The sequence below is a fragment of the Melanotaenia boesemani genome, chromosome 1 (genome assembly GCF_017639745.1).
Source record: "Melanotaenia boesemani isolate fMelBoe1 chromosome 1, fMelBoe1.pri, whole genome shotgun sequence".
NCBI classification, from domain to species: Eukaryota; Metazoa; Chordata; class Actinopteri; order Atheriniformes; family Melanotaeniidae; genus Melanotaenia; species Melanotaenia boesemani.
In genome coordinates this window covers 21,772,314-21,799,278 of record NC_055682.1, presented here as the reverse complement: position 1 = coordinate 21,799,278, position 26,965 = coordinate 21,772,314, and the positions used below count along the sequence as shown (strand labels likewise).

General features: G+C 37.3%; 2 protein-coding genes across 3 annotated transcripts in view; one reads left to right on the top strand and one right to left on the bottom strand.

The window, feature by feature from the left end:
- The window catches only part of myo1ea (myosin IEa), a 53,055-nt gene extending 46,755 nt beyond the window's left edge, over positions 1 to 6,300 (bottom strand). The window contains exon 1 of one of the 2 annotated variants that reach the window (XM_041983847.1): positions 5,958 to 6,300. In XM_041983847.1, the coding sequence (XP_041839781.1) occupies positions 5,958 to 5,960 (3 nt within the window). In that variant the 5' untranslated portion in view covers positions 5,961 to 6,300. The remainder of the gene's footprint in view (positions 1 to 5,957) is intronic. The other variant, XM_041983838.1, reaches the window with a different exon arrangement.
- Positions 6,301 to 8,317: 2,017 nt separating this feature from the next.
- On the top strand, positions 8,318 to 25,610 carry mtmr10 (myotubularin related protein 10). The gene is made up of 16 exons (XM_041984968.1): positions 8,318 to 8,870; positions 10,567 to 10,627; positions 14,018 to 14,154; positions 14,647 to 14,719; positions 16,125 to 16,267; positions 17,994 to 18,087; positions 18,275 to 18,422; positions 19,048 to 19,135; positions 19,363 to 19,451; positions 19,767 to 19,897; positions 20,062 to 20,131; positions 21,067 to 21,137; positions 21,387 to 21,559; positions 21,654 to 21,824; positions 21,975 to 22,157; positions 22,669 to 25,610. Exons 1-16 carry the CDS (start codon positions 8,790 to 8,792, stop codon positions 23,278 to 23,280), a joined length of 2,325 nt encoding a protein of 774 aa, XP_041840902.1. The 5' UTR covers positions 8,318 to 8,789; the 3' UTR covers positions 23,281 to 25,610.
- Positions 25,611 to 26,965: the final 1,355 nt, after the last annotated feature.

Here is a 26,965-nt window from a genome sequence, read left to right as displayed (position 1 = left end):
ACCAGAGTCTTTGGATCCAAGAGCTCTGCTAGGTTTATAATCTCTGAACATATCACAGATGTATTGTGGGCCTAAACCATTCTGGGATTTGTAAACGATCAGAAGGGTTTTAAAATCTATTCTGTGGTTGATTGGAAACCAGTGTAAAGATTTTAAAACTGGTGTGATGTGTTCAGATCTCTTAGTTCAGGTTGAAACTCTAGCAGCAGTATTCTGGACGAGCTGCAGATGTTTAATGATTTTTATTGGAAGTCCTGTTAAAAGACCTTTACAGTAATCCAGCCTACTGGAGATGAATGAAAGGTTGAGTTTATCCTGATCTTTCTGGGTGACTAAACTTTTAATTCTGTTTATGTTTCTGAGTTGGTAAAATATGTCTTAGTGACAGCTACAAATTGAAAGATCTATTTACAAATAACACAAGTATTGGTCAATGTGAAAATCCAGTTTCTTGTAAAACCAGCCACAAAATTTACACACCAGATTTTTATGATTAGGATGATAATTTTAACTTCTTGTGCTGACAGTTTCCCTGAAAGAAAGTTATGTTTAACAACAGCAATCAATAAGACAAACCTTGTACAAATGACGGCATAAGACAAACGAGGTCTCGGTTGGACAGAATTAAAGGTCAGCCATTAAACTTTCCATTAAACTTTACACTCTAAAATGTGCCACGAGGCGGCAGCAAACTGTCCATACTGTCATGATTTTTAAAATACAGCTGCGACTTTTTTTTAAGACAATTACTGTCAAGTTGATTTTTCAAGAAAATTTTTTTCACACTGGTTTGGAGGCTGTGCTGCTCAAGTGAATTATCCTTGTACTTTGGATTCTTTAAACACTTGTTATAATGAGTTTCCATGGCAATGGAAAGTTGTTTAGCAGCGGGACCAACTGATTAAGCTCTCCAAAATCAAGATAATCAGCAAAAAAACACAACAAACAAGTTGAAGAGGAAGCAAAGAGGCTGCAGGGCAAGAGCGAAGCAGAGAGAAAAACGGTGGAGAACCAAATCATTTCTTCCAACTGTTCTGATGGCTAAAGTGAGATCAATGGCTAACAAAATGGACGAGCTTGAGGTGCTAACAAGGCTTAAAAAAAGAATACAGGAAATGCGGTATTATGTGCTTCACCAAGACATGGCTACACAAACCCATTGCAAACTTGAATGTGTCTGTACACTGTTTGAAAACTGTGCTTGCAGACTATGATAAGAAAATCAGCGGAAAGCTAAGAGAGGTGGAACTGCGATGCTTTTTAATCACAGTTGGTGCAATCCTAAACATTTCACTGTAAAGAAGAAGATGTGCACAAGGGACTTCAAATTGCAAGCTATAAGTTTTGGTCCAAATTTTTTACCCAGATGGTTTTCCTGTGTTATTTTAGTTTACATCATACCTGGCACTACTGCAGACACAGATTGTGATGTCATCAGCTCCCTTGTTGCTAGGCTGCAAACACAGCATCCTAATGCATTCATTGCAATCTCTGGAGACTTCAACAACATCATCTACATTATCATCATTGCAATAGTTTATATAGTCAGCTGCTTCACAAAAGAAAATAAGTTGTTGGACTTATTTTAATGCAAATGCTAAAAATGCATACAGCTCTTCTGCCCTGCTTCCTTTACGAGGATCAGACCATTCTCTGATTCTTCTCACCTCCACTTACAAGCCCATCATTTAGCAGCAACTTGTGATCAGACAGACTTTTAAAACCTGGTCTAATGAAACTGAGGATGCTCTGAGAGGGTGCTTTGAGGCCACAGAGTGGAACATCCCCTGTGAACCACATGGAGATGGCATCAATGCCATGTTTGGCAGATTATATCAATTTATGTATCACCCCAACAAGAACAGTGAGGTGCTTCTCCAAAAGCAAAACCTGGATCAGCAAACTAAAAACTAAATGTATAAAAAAAAGCCTTCAGGGATGGGGACAGGGTATTATTGAAGAAAAAGAAAAAAAACACTTCATAACAAAGATTAAGTGCAATGAGAACTACAGGAAAAATTTAGAAAGTCAGCTCCAGCAGAACAACATAAGAGATGTGTGTTCAGGAATAAATAAGAATACAAGGAATACATGTACCTTGGAATACAGCTAGACAACAGACTGGACTAGAAATGAAACAGAGGCATCTACAAGAAGGGACATGTAGACTCTACTTCTTAAGGAAGCTAAGATCATTCAACATCTGCACCAAGTTGTTGCATAACTTTTATATGTCAGCTGTGGAAAGCTTTGCAGCATCTGCTGGAGCAGCAGCATCAGAGCCAGAGACTTAAAGAGACTAAACAAACTGATCTAGAAAGCTGGTTCTGTGCTGGGGATAACTCTGGAGTCGCTGGGGCTGACTGTCTAGATGAGAATGCTGGATTATAATGGATGATTCTACATAACATCCTATAGACAACATAGTAAAGAAACAACAGAGTGTGTTCAGTGTGAGGCTTCGTCAAGTCCAATGCAAGACAGAAAGGTACCGGAGATCATTCCTGCCAGCAGCCATCACCCTCTGGAACAAGACACTATCTTCTTATAATTAATTATTATTATTGTTTTATTTATTTACTTTTTAAATACTACAACATTGTAATTTTCTTCTGGAATATATAAAGTATTTTTCATTAACTAAGATGTTAAACACTGATTCCCGTGTGACTATGGGAAGCTGAGCTGCAGAGGTCTGAGCATGTTCAAGATCCATGATGAGGGAAGTCATATATGCAAATTTACTGCTGTAACAGGACACTGCATGGTTCATAATGTGAAAACTTAGGAAAATAAGCTAAACATATGTCTAAAGTCATTTAAAAAACAAGATTATGTTGACACAGGTACAAGCATTTACAGCAAAGATAAAAAAAAACAAACAAACAAAAAAAAACTAAAAACAATGCTGGTGCAAGCAGAAAAAACTACAGGATCACCAGAGTCATGATGATTCACACTTACCATGAAAATCTGCCAAATATAACTAGATAAGATCTGATGCAAAACATGAAATGAAAATACTTTATCACATAGGGATTTTTTTTTATCAAAACTCAGGGGTTCAACAAATAGTTATTGATATTCATGCTGTTGATGTGGCTAAAAATTTGATATCACCAATAACCCATTACCTAACATATAATCAAGTTTACACCCCATAATAACTTCATGAATTACAGCCGGCTCTTTTATGGTCAGAGAGGAACAAGTCTAACTAACTCTGGGAAAACGCACCCCTCAATGCTCAGGGTGACCTTTAGAAATCAGCTAAAACCGGTGCTTAGCCTCCATGCTAACGTCAGCAGCTACAGGAGCTGGTTGTGCAGCTACAGGGGACGTGGAACACACTGTCAGAGGACACAGTAAACAACCTGAGCCACAAGAGACAAATAAACTGCATAACTTACTGAAAAAACATGGACATCAAGCTATTGTTTTCTGTGTTATCAGGTGAGGTGGAATAATTCTTTCAAAACTAAAGGATGTCATTCCATCTTGTTTTATGACTAACAATTAACCTGTCAGGGCTGTTGGATAGTTAGTTATTGACTATTAAAATATCCCATCCTGTGTTTGCATCAAGTCTACAGAGTGAGAAGGCAAATCTATTAATTTTAAAGAAATAAGAAATCCTGTTCAACACCTCAATGTTCCACAGCAAAAGACAGATGAAGGGCTAAATTTCAAGAAATTAAAGCGTGTTAGCTGAGGAGTGAAATATTAAATGAGTGATATGCACTGAGGTCGTAAAAGGTCTTTTCTTTTTCTGTTCTCTGTTCCAGTAGCACAAACATTTCATTGCTGAATTTGCAAATGCATAACCAAATCTAAAATACGACACGAAGTCATAGGGTGAATTAGTATTAGTGTGACATGTGGCTGAACTAGTTGGGCAGCTGTCCCATGTATAGAGTCTGCAGTTCCTCAAGGTAGCTAGCTCAGGTTCAAACCCTGGCCTTGATCCCTTTGCTACTTGTCATTTCTCTTTCTCTCCCTGGGGACCTTCCTGTCAAGCTACTGTCAAATGAAGGCAACTGGAGCTCACAAGTTCTTTTTTAAAAGTTTTTTATTAAGTAAAAAAAAAAGATGAATCGGTAAAAGGAACTTTACAAATGTTTAATGTAAGTAAAACAAGTTGATTGTCGACCACAATAATTTACTGTTTACATTTTTATGAGCAATTTATGATCATGTCTTATCCATGATTTGTAGCAAGTACTTTAATAAAATAGGTAAACGCTAACAAGACCTGTCATTACAAACAGCAAAGCAGTGAGAACCATAGCTGTAGCTATGAACACACATGGAACTGATCAAAAGAAAAGTGTGAGCGTACTGAGTCGCAGCGACAAGCCTAACGAGTTCCCCAGTTCTGCAGGATGGGTGCTCATCCTGTTTTCAGAGACAGGGCTTGAATTCCAGAGTAAATCTCAACAGCGGTGAGAGGTTTGAAAATGGTGTGCAAACTGACGGACACAGAAGGGTTACTCAGTATGCACCTCCCTGCTGAAGACACTAATGCAAACCATCTGCTGTCAAACCAACTTGCTATTCAGCATCTGGCAGAAAAGGAAGCAGTGAGCGATGTCAGTGTCTATAGTTTCAGACTGTTATGATGACAGTCAGACTCTTTTCTACTGTATTCAAAAGCTGAAACTCTCCTTCACCCTTTAATATAAAGTAAAAACAGCAAAGACAAACACAACAGCAGGTTTTCCTCTAAGTCCTACTGTAACTTCAGCTGCATCACTAAAGTCACTACAAAGTACTGTCTCATCTTTAATTCTGAATAAAATTAGTATTAAAAGCAACAGAAATCTCTTAGATATTTTTGTTTTTATGTGTTTGCTGTAGTTCAAGTGTAAAGCTCTGACTGTGTATCAAGCAGCCTTTGTTCTTGTGATTTTCCTGTGAACAGCCTGGCCTTCAGGTTTAACACAACACTTCAGGTGGGATAATGAAACAGGTTTCACCTTTGTGTGTTTTCAAAAGGCATTGTTGGTGCTTACGTGACGAAAGCAACAGGCTTAAAGACATCCTGCTGTGAGAGATGCTTGGAATTTTATTTGTGTTCATTGAAATCTAACTTTAGATAAGACCAAAAAAACTTAAATTATGTGCAATTAAGGAATGTAACATAACTTAAATTTAAGCATTATGTATCCAATGACACTATGAAAGAAAGGCAGTATTGTGGTAAACATATGTACCACAGCTGTAGCAAAATTCTTCCAGAGAGGACAGACACTTGTAGATTTGTTGCCAATACACAATTTTGAGAGCCACCCAGCTAGGTGTGTCAGAGGCAGGGATGGCTGGCATTCAGCGACCAGGAAAAACCTGTCTCCGGGTGATGCACTGACACACAACAAGCTGCTGCCCACACTGTACACACTCCACCTGGCACATGCTCGCTAACCGGTTTTTAAGAGAAGAGGCGTGAAGCATCTAATGTTTTTTTCTTTTCTTTTTTAAATTACATGTTTCTTTGGGTATCACTCAGAAAAGTCAGATTCAACAGCAATGCTTTCACTGTAACTGATAAAAATGAATGGCTGTCAGAAAAACTACCAGGATGGAGGCAAAGATGGAGAAAGAGAAAAGCAGACCTGAATGTCTGTTTCTAATGATGAGATCATACCAAAGACTAATCTCAGAATGACAAAGTAGCTAAAATGTTTTATAATTTTCTAGAAAAAAGTAAAACAGTTAATTATTTGTGAAGTCAGCTAATGCAAACTTCGGGTCTTGTTGTTACCTTGATTTAAATTAAATGAATATGCAAACGCGAGTATGTTTAATTTCTTTGATTTAATGAATTGATTAAAGGTTGTATGATTGTTCCTCCTCTTGGTTTTGAAACAGCCGCTCTGAAGGGAATGTTTGGTCTATAATGACTAACTACTAAAACTAAGTGGTGCTTTAATATATCATCCAGTGTAAACATCACTCACCATACTCTTCTCACTGCAGTCGTAGTCTCCTCTGTATTCCCACGATCCAGTATTTGTGTGAACCTCGCTGAAGTTCGAAAGGCTTAAATAAAAAATAAATAATTTTTAAAAAAGTCCACTGAAACTTAACCTTAAAACTGGAGGAGTAAATCCAAGTTCAGATATCCGCCCGATAAGCACCAGACAGCATGGATGCAGCTCGTTAACGTTGTCCTCCGTCCATCGTGCACTCAGAAATAAGTCCAACAGTGACAGACATACAGCAGCGGAGCAGGGTCCTTTCAGCGAGCGGAGCTGGGAGAGGAGCAGTGCCCTCAAACATCAGCTCTGAAACATAACACAGGAAACTGAGCCAGAGGATCCAATCAAAGGGCGCTGAGCTCAGCGAATGCTTAAATATTCATTAGTTTCTGGGAGAGAAACAACTGGGCATGCGCGAAACTTCAACACTTCCTCAACACATCCAAATAAGATGAATGACGTTAACCGTCAGGTGCGCTGACTTCTTTCAGGTACGTGTTAAAGAAGTTAGAGTCGAGGAATAGTGTGCCTTTTCTTTACTTTTCCTTTGTTAAAATCCAAGTATCGAATGCAAGACAAAAACCTCTAATGACCCATGACCCATTATTTTACTTATGCACTTTTTTTTTTACTGTTTGGTGGCTTGTGAATGAACTCACTTTAAATAGTGCTTTAAATAAATAATTAGGAACGCTATTTCAATTTACAATGTTATGATTTACATTTCTCATGACTCATTGGAATTAGCTGAGTGGAAAATAAATACAAAATGTCCTTCAAATAAAAAAAAAAGAGGTATTATAAGTTTTACAAATTTTGGGAAGTTATAGTAAACCCTCTCTACACAAATAATACCTCTGTAGTGTAGAGAAACAGAACTGTTATCAAATTTTCAAGCAAGCATACTAGACAGTCCTCACATCTGGAATGTGAAATAATCATAGTTTATAGCTGAGTAACTTTTGTAGTGGTCAGGTGCATATTCTGAACAGCCCAGTTTGGTTTTCAGGCAAATTAACACCTCAAAGGCCTTTCAAGAAATTCTTTTGATGTGCATAGGTCGTACTGGTATCTTCTGCTTCTGGATGAGGCTTTCCTTCAAATGATGTTGGATGGTGAGACAAAACTCTGGGTGTGACCTATGTATGTGTTTGCCATTACCACATTTCTGTCCTTCTTCAAAAATTAAAATAAAAGGTAAATTAAAACAATGCTGAAGAATATTTTATTAAGAGTGACAATGACAAACGTGGTTATAAACATATTTGCCAGCAAATGAGAGTGACAGATCTTTGGTTTCGCCTTTGATATGACGTTTTGTCGCCACCCTGTGGACACCAATGCACATTACACCAAATGAACGTCAAAACTGTAGAAGTGAAAATTGAGGTTGAGTGGAGCTAAACATACATTATAAGTGTGGGGTGACTTTTAAACTACCGTTTCTAAACAACAGAACCTCTTAAGCTTTAAGAACTGTCAAACCATTTTGTAACTGCACCAAAAACCCTCCTCTACCCATGATCTGTCACTGTGCACACACTGCTTCTCCATCCATAAAGTTGCTGGGTGACTTAATCCTGAGTAAAGGTTACTTTATCCTAGTCTTATCCTAACTTGAGCCCTTTTGTGTCAGCTACTGTTTTTATACCATTGTATATAGGCCTTTACAGGACTGATGGTTCTTTAATCTAAAATGTCATGTATATGTATAGGTCTGTTTATAGCCTTCCATCTTTACTCACCATTTAACAAAAAGACTGTTTGTGGCTGTTATAGAGTGACATCATTCAGTACTTATCAATTCCAAATTGTTTACCCACGTATGTAATAAAGTAATGATGATCAACCCAAAGCTATCCATAAAAAGATCAAATATCCAATTACATTTAAGTAAAATAAATCTAATTATAAAATATTTCCTCAAATCACAGCTTTAAATTTGCACCCACGTGTATTGCTTCACTTAACTGCTGCCTTAATCATATTTAAGGCAGTTACTGTAAAAAATAAATAAATAAAACAAACAAACAAACAAACAAACAAACAAATAAATAAATAAATAAAAACGTTGTAAGGGTCTTGGGAAAATCCTTTTGATGTTGCATGGGAGTTGTAGTCCACGGGTGGTATACTTGATTGACATTAACAAAATATTTGTCGGTTTGTCTGATATTTAACGGTCTTCGGCATTTGCTATCACACACAACTGTACGCATTAATTCAGCTCATAAAACGGACAGAGTACCTCAGAGCCAGTGTCGGCTCTTCTGAAAATGTCAGAAAAGTCTCGGTAGACAGCTGAGCAGTCGAGCCCGGAAGCAGGGCGGGACCTCGGCTCAGTATAAACATGGCCGTTAAGTCCTTTGCAGCGTCAGGTACTGCGTTGGCTGAATTAGCTGGACTTTGAGGAAGTCAGTGAGAGTAACAAATGCAGTAACAGGTGTAAAGAAAATGTAGACCGCTAGCCGACACGTACATTCTCCCCACAGTTTGATCTCTGCGTTGGAACGGTATTTCTCAACTTAATTTAGTACGTTATGCTAGCTAGCTTATCGAGCTAACGCCGACGTCTCTACGTTAACTTCTGTCAACTTTTTTCAACCAGCTAGCTACTGACTGCTTATCGAAATGGAGGAGTGCCGTCAGTCGCCTGCAGTGTGTCGATGAATATTCCACACTCAGAAGTCTTGTCTTGACTCGACTAAGGATTGAACAAAACTTTTGCTAACAGCTTGCTTTTGGGTTGTTTTTCTTTTACTTTCTTTCCACTGGCAGCAGTCAAGCGCTCACCAGGCGCTCTTTTACTGTATGAAGAGTTGCAGGGCGGACATAATGTTTTCTGTCAAACCCACGAAACCAACCTTCAAATGTTATCTTCCTCCCGTTCAGGTATGTTTATCTTTTCTTATCTGACATAACAACAAATATTTAAATTCTTCACAGTTCATTATCTGATTACAATGTAAAAAGTTTCTCAACTTATTTAAACTGAAAATAACTTACTTTTTAGATCACCACTGGTTAACAAGGTTAAGGTTCATTTGATGCATTTACGTAAAGATTGGATTTAAATGCAGTTTCAAACCACAGCTACTAAATTAGTAAAGCTACTCTAGTATTTGCACAGTATTTTGTTGCCAATGGTAAAGCATTTTTTTTGTTTGTCCTATGCATTAATTTTGTGTTATATTTCTTATATAGCAGATTTAGGGCTTAAACCCCTCAAGCAAAGGATCTTAATTTTTCACCATTGGGACCTCCACTCTTTTGGTAGTGACCTTTTTTATGAGTAGATCTGTGCAAATACACTATCATAACAAAATCATGGTGAAAAATTAATGCAACACTGGGTGAAAATTAATCTTCTGACATTGCAGAAGTTTGTAGAAATAATGCCACAGCAAATGTGTGCTGTAATCAAAGCTAAAGATGGTCAAAAAATATAAGGTGTGTGGTGACTTGTTAATGTTGAGTAAAATCTTAGTAGAGGACTAACACAACATTGTACCCTCTGTTCCTGGGTATTTAGAGAGACAAAACCTTACAATGCATTCACCCCTGAGTGAATACAGGTTTCTATTTACCTGTGTTGCCTACAGATGTATAAGTTTTCTCCAGACTGAGAGTGAAAGAGTTTCTTTACAGATGCTGGTGTAGAAGTCCAAATAAAACCAGTGTTTCACCAGATACAAGGCTTGTATTGCAGGGGGTTTTGGACCTTGGTAATGGTTATTTTACCTTGGCATTTAGCATGTTCAATTTTAGAATTGGGTACATGGTATCTTGGATAAGCTCAGACTCTGATGATCAGAAAATGGAAATAATTCTAACACTTGCACCTAAAACCTTTTCAGCTGATAAGCAACATTTTAACTACCTGTCATTTATTCACTTAAACTCCAATGACTAAGCAATTAATACAGAACTGTCCTGAATTAATTGACTTTTCTGTGTGTGTGGGTAGGTTTAGGAAATAGTGTGTTTAATTGTATTAACTTGACTCCTGTGTATCCCTAATACTTTATTATGTAAATTTAGCTTGTACCAAGCTTATTATACTGTATGCTGTTTATATATTTGATGTTGATGCAATGTATATCACCAAAACAAATCTTAGCAGGATGTTCAGTTTAATGGGTTGGTGGCCAGGGTTGAATTTAAGGTGGGTTTAGAATGAAAACACAATTATAAGTACCATTTATTACCATGTGATACATCAAAAATATTATAATAGATTTCTGCTTCTGGGTATCTATTAGGGGACAGAAGACGAGTATCAGATTGTCTTCAACAGGATTTTAAGCAAAGTTTATACCATAAATTGAATCAAAATGTCTCAGAAACTGTGTGTGACAAATATGTCACGTCGGGTTTTTATGGGTTAAATGTTGTGCTTTTACCTTCAGAAACTATTCACATTGTTATCATGCTTTTGTTTCTGACCCAAGGACACATTTAAGTGGTAAATTTCTGCTACCTTGTAATGGTGAAAAGAACATTATTGCTGTTATTGATTAACCATGTGAAGAGTCAGCACATAACTAACTGATGTTTCGTGTGCCTTTTTCTTTTATTTTTTAACTAGACTGATGTGAAGAAAGCTATTGACCCACCTATTAAAAAGTTGGAGCCCAAGTTACTTTCAGGTGAGATCTACTGCATTACCATAAGAATTGACACCTGATTTTAACCAAACAAGAAGCATCTGCTTGATCAAAGGCGTGCTAGACATGTTTGGTAATATGACATTACAAAAGGCATAATGCTAGTAACCACATTAAAGACCCTGTTTATTTTTATACATTATCTTTTGTGTTGTATGCATTCACTCTCAGGAATATTGTTGAGTGTGCAGCAGACTTATAAGGTGACACAAAGGTTTGTTTGGCAATGCATTAAGCCAGGTTCCAAACCTTCTTCATCTCAGTTTTGTTTTCAGTAAATCGTTTTTGCCAAAATGATGATGTCAATTAGGCCTAATTATCCAACTAATGTTTGGTTTTGTTTATTTTTTTTTTTTTTTAAACAGCTCTTAGTTTCTAGGTCTCAGGCAGCATAACCGTTTTTAATTTACACAGTATATTTATGGTCACACAAGGTTTTAATCACAGTAGGGCTGTTGCTGCTTTGTCATCCTGATTTGTGAGGGGGCCAGATGAGTAGGTTTCATGATCGGCTTCCTCATTTTTAGCTGTCGAGCCTCATTTGGTTCCTGCTCTGAGGCAACGCTTTGAAGTGACTTTCTGAAGGACTCCACCCTGCAGGCTCAGTTCATTTCGTTTAAAAATTTGTGGGGCAACTTTTTATAGCTGGATTCTTGTCTACGCCTGAATCGTCATCTGATCATGTGAAGGGCCAAAGGTCAACCTGCTCTTAAAAGATAGTGTGTATAAAATGCTGCCTTGTAAGCATACAACTGAAGTCAACACTCTAATGTGACTTCTTTACAAACATGTGGGTGGTGTGCGGGCCGTTTTGCTTCAGTTTAGGTTTTTGTGTTATATTTTCACAACCACAGGCATTGTAGAGACAGAATTTGCAAATTATTTAATTGTCCTCTTTGGTTGCATGTTCAGTTTTATACTCTACTTTAAAAAATAATTGTTGGCCAAAACATAATATTGCCCAACACTATTCAAGAGACCTGTGGAGTTTTGCTGTATTTCTCTTCCTGTCTCGTAAGTGGAAAAGGAAATGAAATCTTGTTGTGAGAAACAAAACTGGTGCAAATACTTAAAGAGTTGAAATCTCTGTTAGACTAGTTGAACTTGTTTTTAACAATGGATTTTGAAGCAGGGGTGTGTAAAGACTTCATCCTGGATAGGGGTGTTAGTTTGAAACAAAGAAAGCCTGGGAACCAGAGGATTCTGGGCACAGTTGTCATTTGGTCAGGCAGAATTTATCTTTCCTTCCTCCTGTTCTAGCAGATTTACAAGCACTTTGTGGTGGGCTGGCAAATTCTAACCGTATAGTTAACGTGGGGCGGGTTTGATGCTATGAGACTGCACAGAGGGATGCCATTAAGCTCTGTCTTTCAGCTTTTTGTCAAGTTTCTGTTGCTCCGTTTAATGCAAAGCTGCATTTTTAAATGAGACACATGTTTACAGTCACAGTTTTCAGTTTAAGAAAAAGTGATACTTGAATTTTGACACTAAACATTATCCATGATTATAGACTTTAATAAGACAAACTACAAGTCAGAATTTATGTTAGTTTAGAGGGGTGGGGGTTGTATATGTGCTCTGTGGGTGCGTGTGGTGATGTGTGTGTGAAAAAGAAGTTATAATTAGGTAGGTGTTATTGAACATTTTATACTTAAGTGTGTGAAGGTTTTTCTTTTATTTTAGAAAAATTTCTTATGTAAAGCACTTTGTGCTGCTTTTATACAATTACTACTTCTCAGAGATGGGCTTGGGTCCAGGAGAAACTGGGTTCAGGTCCCCGGGCTGACAACTAAAGCCTGGTAAACACATAACAATTTTTTTTATCTTGTGAGATTTTTTTATCTGGTCGAGACCTCATACGTGAAACTAAAACAAAATCAGTTTTGGTCGTACTGTGTGTGGTGTGCTCTGAAAATGTAATCACGGAACAACACACACATGACGATGCTGTCCAGCAACTCATCTACAATCTAGTCCTCAGAGCTGGACAAACGTTGAAACGTAGAAGAAGAACCATAGCAACAACCGGCAAAAAACAAAACAAAACTAAAAAAAAAGTAGAAGAAGAACCATAGCAACAACCGGCAAAAAACGAAGAAGAAGAAACATAATAACAATCAAAAAACACAACACACAGCATTGAAGGGGATATATAGGGCAAGGGAATGATGGTGGTCTTGGGACTATTGTTAACAGAAAAAGCCAGAACCAAAAACATTAACGGACTGGAGACGGCGTGAATGCAGGCATTATTTACTTCCTTGCTCCCCAGCTAGCTTGCTCCCTGATTGGCTACATTCCATGCCATGTGACTACCCACGCAGTCACAATGCACGAGTCGTCGGCATTCTTCAGAAATCGGCACTGAAATATTAAACATGTTCAGTGTTCCCAATTGTTGGCTACGACCCGTTTCAGAGCAGATTATCGGCACAAATCGGCTCATAACACACAACAGACGAAATGATGATTGTACAGGGAAATCTCATGATGATCAGGCGTTTGCCGTCCTACGTCGGGAAGAGGCAAAATCGGGACAAAAAACAGCCCAAATAGCGTGATGTGTGTACCAGGCTTAAGGTAAACCACTGTGGGCCTCTGAGCCCTGGAATCTGGCAGCCCACTGCTCCAGGATGGGCTAAATGCAAAGAAAGAATTTCCCAGCAGAGATTAAATTAGAATAAAAATAAATGACAGGATGTCTCTAAATGTCTTTTTTCTGACTCCCAGTGTTCGCCTTTGAGAATTTGTGATTGATTAATCGCCCAGCCTTAGCAATCAATTTGATTTATCAAAATTTATATTTTTGATGATTTATTTTGATGAAAATCAGGATTTTTTTTCTACTTGGGCTTCCATAGTTAGCAGCGGGCTCAGCCCTCCCTCCGCACCTGAACGGTGTTTGTTTGAAAACGCTAGCAGAAATACAGTGAAGTGAATCGTCACTCATGCCTGGAATTTAACTGTGCATATAACTGCAGTGAGAAACGTTGCTCTCTTTGAGATTCCAACGACAACTTCAGCCCACAAATTCTTGTTAAGAGATGACTAATATCGAGGGATTTATTTCCATGGTGGATCCCACGTAATAAGGATCCAGATGGAAAGAGGTCACGGATGCAGTTGTGTTGCACATCTCAGCAAAATATGAAGCTGTTTATATGGTGGAAAACTTATTTACTTACTTAGCTGTCATTCATTCATATAAATAAATAAACACATTTAGCTTACAAAAGCTTTAAGTTTAATATTGTTTTTAATACATTTAATATGTTTTTAAGAAAGAGGAAAAAAAAATCAATTTAAAAAATTGCATTGCTCAACAACTCTTGACTGGAAATTTTATACTCATCCTTCTCTGGTTGTCCCCAGGAGAGATAGTGGTTAATGAGGTGAACTTCGTGAGAAAATGCATCAACACTGAAAGCAGCCAGGACGACCTTTGGGGGAAGTTGATATGCACCAACTTTAAGGTCTCCTTCATCCCTCAAGATGCACCTCTTAAACAGGTATTTATGTGGGTATTTATTTTAGTACTCAAACAATAATGTCATGTTATTAGAAATTATTTAATTATATTTAATTTGATTTAATTTTATGTTTATTTTTCCCCATTGGAGTACCTTAACTAATAATAACCACAATTTTTTAACCATGTTTAAAATGCAGATCTACAGTCTCAGTTCTGTTTATATATGATAAACGTTGGTACCACCAGCATACACGAAGCCTTGTTTGAACATTAAGTGCGTCTGGCAAAGAGGAAGGAAAACTTACTTGTCACAGATATCGCACCAGTGAGAGAACAGACAACGTTTCCACCAAAGCAGCAGATTGTGAACGTGATAACAAAATGAAAAGCAAACATTTCTCAGACTGCTGTCACCAGCAAAATACAGCAGCCACTGTTTGATACGATATTAGTAGAATACGGTGTCTACAAGATTTTGACATACTCCCCTTTTTTTTTTTTTTTTTTCCAATCCCCCCTGTCACATCAGAAATCCCAGTTGTCCCACCTGCTGCTTGGAGAGCATGACATCCCCCTGACCTGTCTGGATCAAGTGGTAACAGGTACACCTGCCATGTTTTTTTTTTGTAAATAACTTTATTTCTACCTTACTTTGGGTTTTATTCTGTTTTTATTGTTTTTTATTTTTGGTGAGAAAGTATTTTCTCAGTTACTTAATGTCATTACACGTTAGTTTAAAAATGTTGCCTGAGCTAAAAATTGCCAAAATATCTAATAACACTGATGTCTTCGGTTGAATAACCGTTTTCACCTTAAACCTCTACCATCCTAAACCAGTTATTTTACAAGAATGATGCATAATCTTAATTAATGATAGATGGGTACAGTCCGCTTCTCATTAATTTTTGACAACTTGGGACACTGATAGTGTTGTTTTTCCTGGACTGCAGTCGGATGACGTGATGTCACAGACAAGCAGTGTCTAGTGGCAGTGCCGCCCGGCTTAGTTTTCTTTTTGTATGTCATTGATGTCGATTGCTGACAATGCAAAAGCAAACCAGCCAGAGCAAAGTTTGTGTTTCAGTGATAATGCATGAGGGTTTTGTTTTACATAGCTTGCTTTTGACCTGACTGAACTGGGCAAGCAATATCAATGTGGGATTTGCACAATCAATATAATAATGTCAAGAATGAAATAAGATCATGAATATGTAAATTGGCTTGGGCTTAACAGTCTTAGTCTTTACAGCAAGTGTTTTTCCTCTTCAGTCAGGTTAGGCGTTGTGACCAAGACAACATAAGCAGCTTACTGAGGGAGCCTGAAGGCTCATTTGTCTTTGTGCCTCTGCCTCCACTCTGTTTCATTTTATGTGAGGTTTATTTCCTTGTCTTTGAACACATGTTGATATAAATATCCTGACCATCAAACTAAAATGACCAGCTGTTGACACCATTACAAGACAGAGAAACAAATTTCCATATGGTTGTTAATGATAAAAATGCTTCCTTAAACAGAGATAATACAGCTAGAAACCCAAAAGGAAACAAATTTCTGTGTTTATCTTTGTTTCCGTAAAGGTTTATGACAGGCACTTTTTTTCTTGATGATGAAGAATTACTTTGTGGGATTATATTGAAGCTCAGTTCTGTGGTCTCATATTCTTAAACAATGTTAGACTGATTCCAAAGATTTTTGTGCTTGTTAATGATACAGTAGGAGGAGGAGCTGGTTAGTCTCGGTCAGTCTCAAAGTCTGCTTGGCTACAGCTTAAATAGCTGATTAGGCTTAATTTTTTATTTCACTTTTTGTTGGACAATGTTATACTTTGTAGGCCTGTGTTTTAAATGGTCTTCATTAAGTATTTATCCATGAAAAGAAATGTCTTGTGTTTCATTCTAGAAATATTGTAGTTATTAAGAGGCAATGGAGTGTCTATTTTAAGGTTCTTGTAGAGAAGAGTAATCACTTCTAATTTATTGTTTCTGTTTGTGTATGTTCCTTTTCAGTTAATGATTCAAAGGGGAAGAAGAAAGTGTTGAGCTCCAACCAGAAGCTGAAATTCAACCCAACAGAGCTCTTTCTGTACTGCAAAGACTTGCGCATCATAAGGTTCTGCTTTGATGAGGCTGGGCCTGAGAGCGCCAGAAAGGTGAGTGAAACTGAATCATTTACCAGTTTGCTTTGATCTCACTTTCAGGAACTTTGTTGTGGTTTTTAGATGTTCTTAATGTTTTAGTTTACAGTGCATACTGTACCAGAGTTTATTAAAAATCTCAGTAAAGTTGAGATGTTGAATTGGTAGTTGATGGATATTTTCATGAAATAATGAAAAAATAACAAGTCTTAACACAGTCTTAGGGCATGAATGCCATTATGCATACAATTTTGACGCGCTTAAGACTAATGCGTATTAAATGAAAATAGTCAAATATCTGTACAACTTGAGACTGTTATTTTTAAAAAATTGACCTTAATGATTATTTATTTATTTAGTCATACTATCTCATAAATGGTTTTTGCTCTTATCCATTTCCCTTGCCATTGGTTAGATTTTTCCCACCAAAACCTTTTCATTTCATATTTATCTCAAAAGAATTTTTATTTTGCAACTGTGTCACCTATCATGTGAAAAGAAAGACCATTTCTCAGGAAGTATGTTCATTAGCCAAAAAACAACGGAACATTGAAAACAATGCTCATTCATAGAAAAGGAAGTGGAATTTGACCCTGAGTGTAAGAACAACTGGCAGTGTGAGTCAGACTCATCTCCTATAAGAGAGATGGGACACACAGATGTTTTATTCTTAACCGGTGGTCAGTTAAGATGGTCCAAATGAGCCATTGTGATGGGATAAATGTTACAGTAGCTAAACATAAAAATCCTTTTTCTTTAGTTCAGGAAAAGAGTGTAACATCAGTTCACATAGAAAGATAAAAACATTCATTAGTATGTTTTACAACCTTCATGCACAGACGTGTCATGTCCTGCAGGAAGAGATGTTACATTGTGAATTCTGAAGTTGTGGAAAGTCAGTTTATATATACTCTGGGTATATTATATCTCCTTACAGAGTGTTGTACACATGAGCATGGATTTGAATGGTCACATATCTGATGTCCTCATGACATCTTGTACCAATGTTTTATTAAGTTCTAGAAGGACTTGCCGCTCTCCAGCATATACCTATACCACCGTTGGCAGTGTGTAGCACTGTTGTGAACAGGGATACATTTGTATTTACAGATTAATTTAACTGTATTAAACCTGCAGTTGTTCAGACCTAATTTTATCCACTCTACGTCACAGAATATATCTTGCTAGTATGTATGGGATATTAAAATAGAACTTGTCTGCCGTCTCTATTTGAGTTCATTCATGAACGGCGTGCCTGGTAATTATAGTGTGAACCCAAAACTGGGCTCAGTCCGTCCCCCCCCCCCTCTTTGACGTACAGAATTTGCCAGCCTATAATAGCTTATTTTGCCATAGGAAATTACAGAGTGGGGAGCAGCTTTTTCTATGCATGCACACACACGCACAGTTTCTGTCCTCTGGTGTTATTCACAGCTTTATTACTGAATAGGCTGCTTTGTTAGACTCCAGTGGAGCCACAGAGATTCAGCCCTGTAAAACCAGAGCTGTAAGCTGCCTGTCACACATTTGCTTTTTTCAGGTTTCACTTGTGCTTGTGTTGCTTTGATTAAAGCGCATGCCTCTGAGTTTATTTTAGCACTCGAAGTAAACATTGCCTCTGGAGCTGAGTGGCTGTAGTGAAATCACACTTGCTTTACTAACACGGATTGTACCATTAATTTTTACTGGTTTATAACGGTGTGTGACCTGTTTGAAGTCATTATCTTGATTTTTATTGCAGGTTTGCCTTGCTATTGCCCACTATTCTCATCCAGCGGATCTTCAACTGCTGTTTGGCTTTGAGTATCAAGGACGGCGTTATCATGAATCTAAAGGTACTCTGATACCTTGATGTCCTTTTCTTTTTTGTTTTGTTTTACATTGTTTATAAATGACTCATCATGTATTTTAACACTGTGACCTGTTCTATCATTTTTATGCCAAAAGTATGAGTTTAAAACTGAACTATGTTTTCCTTTTTTTTATCATGGTAAAGAAATCAAAGTTAATCTGTATTTTTAGGGGAGCAAATCAATGGCTCCACTGCAAAAGGAGGATCACAGACCCCTATTTTTGACCGTTCATCCGACTGGGATCGGGAGATCAAGAGAACGGGTGCTTCAGAGTGGAGGGTTTGCTCCATCAATGAGAGCTATGCCATCTCACCAAGGTTTTCAGCTCATGTTTGTTTTTTGTTGTTAAAGCATGTCTGCACCACCAGCCGCTGCTATTAGATGTTAGAAAACACTGTATTTTCAGCTCGGATAAGGACCTTCTTGTCATGGGGAAAAAAATATTGCATGCTTGTGTCTTTAGGACAATACAGGCTTTTCAACTGAGTTTAGTGGTGACATCATGGAGGGATTCAAAGTGAGGATTGTAATTTGTAGAAAAAGAAAAAAACAGTTGGAGTTGCGTAATAGTTGCTTCCTCTACAAACCACCACAAATCGGCTTTATTTTTCTTAATTAACTAAATATAACTACTGTTGAAAAGCTCTGGCTTTGATTGGTACATACTTTGAGATATTGTGGTTGCATGCAACAAAACAAGTTATTTTCAGTTACACTATGACTTGTTGACATTAGTGCAAGTTATGTAATGTCAGCATCAAGCAATCTTCCTAACTAAAATGAAATTAGAAGGTAGGGCTGTTAGTGATGGGAGATGAACAGTTTAACTTTCATGTTATTTGCTGCCCTTGGCATTTTTTTAATATATCTGCTGTTGTATCCAAATTATGTGTAAGACCTTTTTTTCTTTCTTCTAATGTCCTTGTTCTGATAACTTCTTAGTCTTCCAGAGCATATTGTGGTTCCAGTTTCTCTAGCAGATCAAGATCTTAAGTGTTACTCATCATTCTTCTCTGATGGGCGCATCCCTGTGAGTGTCTAAGCTCTGATGTCATCATGTAGTGTGTATTCTTATGCAAACTTTATTTAACTTTGTTATTATTAGACCTGTTATTTTAATTGCAAATTTGAGAACCACAATTGTTGTTGCCTCCAATCAGTACCAAATGATTCGAAGTTGCACCTGATTTAATCGATAGAAGAATGTGTTTTATTTCCTGAGGCTGGTCAATGTTAATTCATGTCTTTTCTTTCTAGCTGTGGTGCTGGAATCACAATAATGGGAGTTCTCTTGTCCGCATGGCCAACATAACCGATCCACACCAGCAGAAGAAGATTTATCAAAAGTATTATGTTTACTGCTGCCTTTGTGACCTCCATCAAGATCAATGTCATAATAAACAATAACTACTAACAGATAAAATTACAAGACGTTATTTTGTAATTTTATACAAACTACGTACAATTTAATGAAGGCTTGGTTGTTTTTGTTTTTCTGATACATGGACAACACTGATTACATTGCTTTTTCTGTTGCCTTTATAGAGAAGTTAAATGTATGTTGGTAATATCACTAATTCTAATAATGCGGTTTTATAATTGTTTAAACTGTTCAACATAATGAATTTCATCTCATGGACATCTGCCTGGTGTCATTGTAGGGTCTTTACCGCCATCACTAAAAGCCACCCACAACGCAGTGAAGTCATCAGGTTAGATCTGGACAAGTGTCTGCCTAATATCCAGGACATCCAAAGTGCCTTTGTAAAAATCAGACAGATCTGTGTCTTAGGTGAGCCCTATCAGAACTTTTCACAGAAAAAGATGAATATCGACACTGCTAGTATTCAACCTGTGTGTGCAGTATACATTTCTTTGCCATGGAAATGTTTGAGATATATTAATATGGGTATGCAGTTTTATAAATGTAAGTGATTCACTATTTTGATTGCACAGATCCTTTTGAGGAGTCAGAGGAGAGGTGGCTTTCATCCATTGAAAACTCGCGATGGCTTGAATATGTCAGGTATGTAAACAAGCTGACAACACTATGTAATTCTGTATGAACTGTCAGTGTTGTGGTAGTGTAATCTAAAGACCGGTTCTAAAATGTCTTGAAAGACTTGAATAATGGTGTTGGTCTCTTACCTCTGGAATGTAACCTGCTCCAACGTATTTGTGAATAGAGTTTAAGTCTACAAGGACGATTTGCCACGATTACATGATGTCTTTTTCCAAAATGTTTTAATGTTTTAATTCTGAATTTATTATTCACAATTAAATCATTTGGAATTAAAGTATTCTCCTTTGCATTACATGAAAATAGTACCTCAGAACTGAGGTTTACATGGAAAACACATTTAATCGCCTTTATTCAGTTCTGCTTAAAATCTGGGGGTTGGGAAGGGTTCTGATTGGACAGGGGGTGGGTGTGACGTATTTACGTCTACCGGAAGAAAACACACTCCAGTTGCTGCTTCTGTAGTTTTCGGCTACAACATGAAAGACCACATAACAATTTTTGCCCTGATTTTGATTTATAGTTTTGAAGCAGCAGCATACTACTGTACTTCACTTTCGTCAGCTGAGGAGGAGAAGGGAGAAAGTACCGTATGTGCGTCCTTGCAAAGTGAACAAGCATGCACAGAACGACTGAAAATAATTTAAAGCAGGATGAATCTATACATGATCAACAAATTATTCAATTTGGATTTAAAGTCGGAATAAACCAGCTACTTATTTCAGATTTAAGTTTAATGTGGAATTGTCATTTAAATCAGAATTAGGTGCGGACAAGGTCTTTTTCAAAAATTTTTTAAAGAGGATTAAGTTTTTATTCTGAATTAAAGGGGAATTAAAGCTCATGTAAACGTTGCCTTTGAGGTTATGCTTCTCAATCTGCTTGCCTCTTCGTGTTTTTCTCTTCTTTCTTTAACTGTTATGTTTTTTTTGTGACACAAGGGTGTTTTTAAAACACTCAGCAGAAATAGTGTACCACTTGGATGGAAAGAATTCCTCTGTTATTCTTCAAGGTAAATTCCCTTTTTTTTTCCCCATTTATTGAGCTGTTACTCTATTTTTATATCCCGTAGTGAAGTTAAGTTGATTTATTTGGGCCTTTTATTTGTGATATTAGAGCCGATAAGAGAGTTTGGTTTCTGTAGATTCCATGTAAAGCATGCTCACAAACATTGTGATGAACCTGGAATAGGTTTTTTTTTTTTTCCCCTCCCAAAGTCCTTTCTTTAGCTTTTTGTGCTTCTCATTCTACACTTGCACAGAGGAAGAAGATCGAGATCTCAACTGTGTAGTGTCCTCATTGGTGCAGCTCTTGTTGGACCCTCACTATCGCAGCTTGAGTGGCTTTCAGAGTTTGGTGCAGAAGGAGTGGGTGATGGCTGGCCATCGCTTCTTGGACCGATGCAACCACTTGAAGAAGAATGATAGAGAGGAGGTATGTGTGTAATTTAAATTAATTCAGTCATAGAGGAGGTGACCCAATGAATTTTTTCTTCTTGACATCTGTTTTTTCATTTTTCTTGGCAAAGTCCCCGCTGTTCACTCTGTTCCTGGACTGCGTGTGGCAGATGATGAACCAGTACCCAGCAGCTTTTGAGTTTACAGAGGCCTATCTGACAGTACTGAGTGACAGCATGTGGATCCCACTCTTTAGTACTTTCCTCTTCAGTTCTCCCAAGCAGCGTGCTCAAGTATTGAATGTAAGAAATTATACATATACATATGGACAATTCTCAAGAATGTCTTTAGTCAAATGGATTTTTGTCTTTCTTTATTTTTACTTTGTTTATATTGTGTTCACTAATGTTTATGATGAATAAAGAAAGAATAATCCTGTCTTTAATCTACAGGAGTTTGCAAAGAATAAAGCCATCCCTCAAGGAGAAGACCAGACAGTGTTTTTCCCTCCTGTTTGGGAGTGGTCACAGCAGTTCTCAATCAAAGATCAAACCCTCTTCAACAATCCCATGTATGTTGGCAAAGGAGCTGCCTGTGTTCAGAATGGAGAAGTGAAATCTTTCAGACGCACAAAGGTTTGGAAAATCCTATTTACTCGTGATATTAGCACCTGCCTTGACTGATCCAGTTATATGTTGACAGCTCAAAGTACAGATGTAAAATCATAAAACATATATGTAATAAGGAACTGTTCCTTTTCAGTGCTCAGCAGCTTCAAATTTTACACCTTAAACCATCAACAGACCAAGTATCGGACATGTTTTCTCTTTTTAAATGTCAGTTTACAGGAGTACCTGGTTTTTTTCTGTTTGCTGAGTTGTTGGTAATCTGTGTGAAACTGAAACAGTTCAGCATTGTGCGAGTGAGTTGGATTGTTTTTTGTTTGTTTTTTGCAGTTTTGTCTAGTAATCCCAAACACTGAATTTAAAATTGGGGAGAATTAATTATTGCGCAGAAAATGTTAATTTCATTTTAAAATGAGATCTTTTTAGGATTCAAGGGATTTGAAAACTTGGTTCCCTCACCTATTTCCAACTCAGTTTATGTCAGGTTAGAATAACCTAATCCTGTGTGTTCTTTCTACAGAAAAGCTACAGTTCCACAGTGCGAGTAATGACTACATCGCAGCGTAACGGACTGAAAGGTGAAGAGGATGCATTTTCCCGGCGGGGCTCTCTGCTTTCAGACCTAAAGCCTGATTTCTCACCAGTGAAAGATGAAAGCCCATCAGAGCGTTTCTTCAGGGACTGGTTTTCTCGTCCTGTTGACCAGCAGGGCCTCCTGATTCCCCTGCTCATGCCCTCACATGTGGCGCTCTGGAAGCTCTTCTTTCTACGCTGGGTTCCTGAAGCGTGCATTCCCAAAGGAGGCCCCATCACTGCCTACCACAAGCTCTCTCAGCTAGTTGATGAAATTGAGATACTGCAGAGCCACATCAGGCAGTACAAGGGACCCAGTCCAGGGAGCATGCCATTTCCAAGCCAAGGCGGGCCCCCTTCAGACCAAAGGAGGATGTATTTTAAGGCCAGTTCTCCAGATGACCCTCCAACTCTTCCAGACGTTCTTACATCTTCCTTTCCTTTCACCCCTGTGGGAAACCTGTGTCGACAAAGTCTCCATGGGACTCCCATTAGCAAATTTCTGAATGGGGCGAGGATCTGGCTCTCAACAGAGACTCTTGCTAATGACACTTTCTGAAGATGTTGGGTTCAAGGGTTCCTAACAGATTTTTTTAACAGCTAATCATCTTATTTACTGTTACCTCTTTCTAAACTACCACATTATACCTGAAGAATCTTTAGTTACCATTTTGGATTTCTGTTTGGAAATGTTTTATAATTACAATTCGCACCACTGATGCTGCGTCTAAATTCCCAATTTAAAGTCATTATTTAGATTCATCATCGCCCATTACAGTCGAGGAATTCAGATCTCTTCATCCTTTTTACTGACCAAGGAGTTCTTATTTTAAGGCCTCTTAACTGTGAGAAATCAACATTTTAAGATACATCTAAGTCTTTTTTTTTTTTTTTTTGGTCTGTTAAGCTTTAACTGTGCAAACTTCTTCTTATCTTAGACATCACTCTAAGTCTCACACATAGGGTGCCTCTTGAGATTTCACTAGTTGAGGTTTAGACCAACCTCTCCAAAATTTGAATGTGATTATTTGCATGTTTCAAAGCTCTAACTGAAATGTAGCTGTTATTGTATGGCTGTGTCCGTGCTGTTAACTTGTCCTTTCTTTGAATTAGTTGGTCAGCAAGACTTCTCTATTTTTAAATGAGGCCTTTTTAATGGCAGCAGCAGGGATGCACTTCACAGAACATTGATTTTCAGTAACTATTTGTTTCTGCCTTCCAGGAAATTGAGTTGAAGTTGTAATGTTGTAACCCCCCCCCCCCCCAAATCACACTTAAGAAAGAAGCCAGGTTAAATGTAACAGCATATGTTTAATTTATTGCAGATTGATACTAGTGCCCATATTTTAATAGCTTTGTGGAGTCTTGCAAAAAGTAGCAAATGATGAGATATCAGGGTCCAACTTTGTAGATTTCCTCTATTTTTTAAGCATCTGTAAGCATCTATCTCTGTAGCATCATACAGTGATACGGATGGGAAGGTGAGCTGTGAGAATGTCAGTCTGTGGTAGATATTTCAACTTCTCTTCTGGAGGGGTTGTTGTAAACTTTTTTTCCTGAAGGCCTTCTGGTAAGGACCTGAGGAGAAACTGTTCAAACGAGCAGAAACTGAATGCATACATCTTGGAAAGTAAAGGGACAGATCAATGGTTTGATTTAAACCACTAAGTTGTTGGATTTCAGGCAGGACGATATTGTTTTTAGGCAGTACATCAGCAATAAGGCACCCCGATACCAAGGCTCATAAAAAGCATCTTAATTTTAACATGTTAACATTATATGACAGTAGGCGTTATTTTTTGAGAAGTCTGAAAGCATTAACTGCATACACTGTTCAAGGTTGTGTGTGTTCTGGATTTTTCAATGTCTTTGTATATAAGATTATAAGATGGGAAAAAGAAGTCGCGGTTGTTGGTCTTTCAGGCAGGATAAAGGTGAGCATCATGTATAAAGATGCTTCTAAACTTTTAGTGAAGCAATTTGAGAATTTTCCCTGTATGTGTACCATTAAAAATTACTCCAGGATATTTACTACTAGCTTATTAAGGGACTGTTGGAGATGCATCTAGGGAAATGTATCATTCATCCTATACCTTTAAAAACTGTTTTAACAACCATCACTGTGTAATGTTGACAGCTCAGCATTTGTTACCAGATGCTTTGTAAAACTGCATACAAAACCACTGAATGTACTTTGTATCTACTCCATGCAAAAGGAACTTTAAACCTGCAGTGCTAGATTGAACAGTTTCTAGTGGTATCCAGCAATCTTGTGATTCTTTGGCAATAAATAGTTCAGATGTATCTTAGTCTAGTGAATAATGTGAGTGCAGATCTGCTCTCCCAATGCTATTAATTGCACATTTTACCCACATTATAGGATAGATTATTTTAAAGCATTTGTTGAATATAATTTTTTGACAAATATTATAAATACTGTATATGCTTGAAATCTTTCTATTAATATTTTTGATTAACGGTACTAAATAACTTCTATTCTTGATGAAGTCTTTATACTTTATGGAGATATATTTATATGCAGTTTGTTTTTTTTCTTTACTAATTCACAATCTTGCACTCTGCTGCAACTGTATGATGGCTGTGCTTCTGTGGCACAACTTGATTTTTGATGATCAGCAGATGTATTTATTATGCAAATGTTCTCTAAGAGGGATGCAGTTGCTGCTGCACATCCTCTGTGCCTTTGTGGGGAGATTGGTTTTAGAACTATATTCTAATTCTGTTGACTTGCCTATGTTTTCTAAACAGACTTACCCATTCTGTAAATTTAGTTAAATTCTGGGTAACTGCACTGAGGCTGTTTTTCTTAGCAGAAAATGAGGGTCAACTGTGTATAACGATAACAAATCAATACATTAGTTTTTAAATGAAATTGTCTCCTGGTTTTTATTAACTGAGATACGGCTAATGAAAATAAGACTTTATAATGCATTATTTCATTTAAGTTATTTTTACTTTGCATTATTTCAAGCAGGATAAGACTAGTTGAGATTTTTAAAGTTAATTTTAGAGGCATCTTGATAAAGCCTGCAACAGCACTGTGAACAGGTTACAACACGGATTTGTCTGGAGATACTTGGAACAAAAGTAGATGAATATATAATTGACTATTAATGTACTCTTTATTAAAGTACACACATTTGTAACTTGGTGGGCTTAAAGACTTCCATTACATAGGACACAGTTGGCATGAAAACCCACATAAGAAAGCACAACTGGAAAACAGAAGTAGTAGTTTAAAGGTCTTTGTGAATCATATTACGTTTTAACCAAAGGCACAGTCTGTGTTAATTGCTATATACCAATAGTTTGCACAGTGGTAGTGACTAGCATGTATGTATAACTATCCATGACAAAACAAACAAAAAAAGGCATGATTTTTTTTTTTTTTTTTTATAAACTCATTATTTTGCATAATAAGTGTTGCTGCTACCTGGCACATGAAGTTAAATAGATGAAGAATTGCACTTACTGAAAGTGACAGGAGGGAGCAGTAATGTCAACATGAATGAATGAATTAGAAGTGTTGTGAAGTTACAATGAGTTTGCATACTGTTTATGGTCCCGCCAAACATTACAGTAATTGATAAGCTGACTTCTGCATATTAATGACAGAGCTGTATTTTAAGGTAAATCTCAGAAGTTATGAAATAAAGTTTGAAGAAAAGTCAGTGTGTCAAACCTGTAGATGGCAATGTTTCTTTTGAACAGACTTATACAAATAGTAATAAATAGCTCTTCAATTATAAAGATGTGGCTCTTACCTAACAGTCAAACACCAGTGCAAAGGGTTAGTATAACAGTTATTTTCTAACTTATGTATACACTGTGTGGAAGAAAAGTGTCAAAGTGTAGATAGCGATTAATGGAAACCTTGTCTACCATAACACAGAATTCACATTTTATCTTTCCTGGCTTTTGTACAACAGGTATTATTAAGAGGCATAGCAGTGAATGTACAGATGTTATTTGTTTCAATGTCATTTCTAAGAAACTAAGAGCCCTTAAATAGATGTGATCATTTCCCATGAGTATAAATTCCACCAATGTTCTGATGCACCCAGATCTCACATTCATTTATTTATTAATTTTTATTTATTTATTTATTTTTTTCAACAATACAGCCAGAGTGTACCCTCCCTCTCGCCTGGTAAGTGCTGGGTTCGGTACTAACTCCCTTACAACCCTGAATTGGAACAAGCGGTATAAAAAAATTGATGGAT

What these genes read in the sequence shown, in the direction of transcription:
- mtmr10 (XM_041984968.1), top strand. Translation starts at nt 8,790, where the DNA reads ATGAAGAGTTGCAGGGCGGACATAATGTTTTCTGTCAAACCCACGAAA. An exon ending in AGCTATGCCATCTCACCAAG is followed by an intron (nt 18,423 to 19,047) that starts GTTTTCAGCTCA and finishes ATAACTTCTTAG; the next exon opens with TCTTCCAGAGCATATTGTGG. An exon ending in CGATGGCTTGAATATGTCAG is followed by an intron (nt 20,132 to 21,066) that starts GTATGTAAACAA and finishes TTGTGACACAAG; the next exon opens with GGTGTTTTTAAAACACTCAG.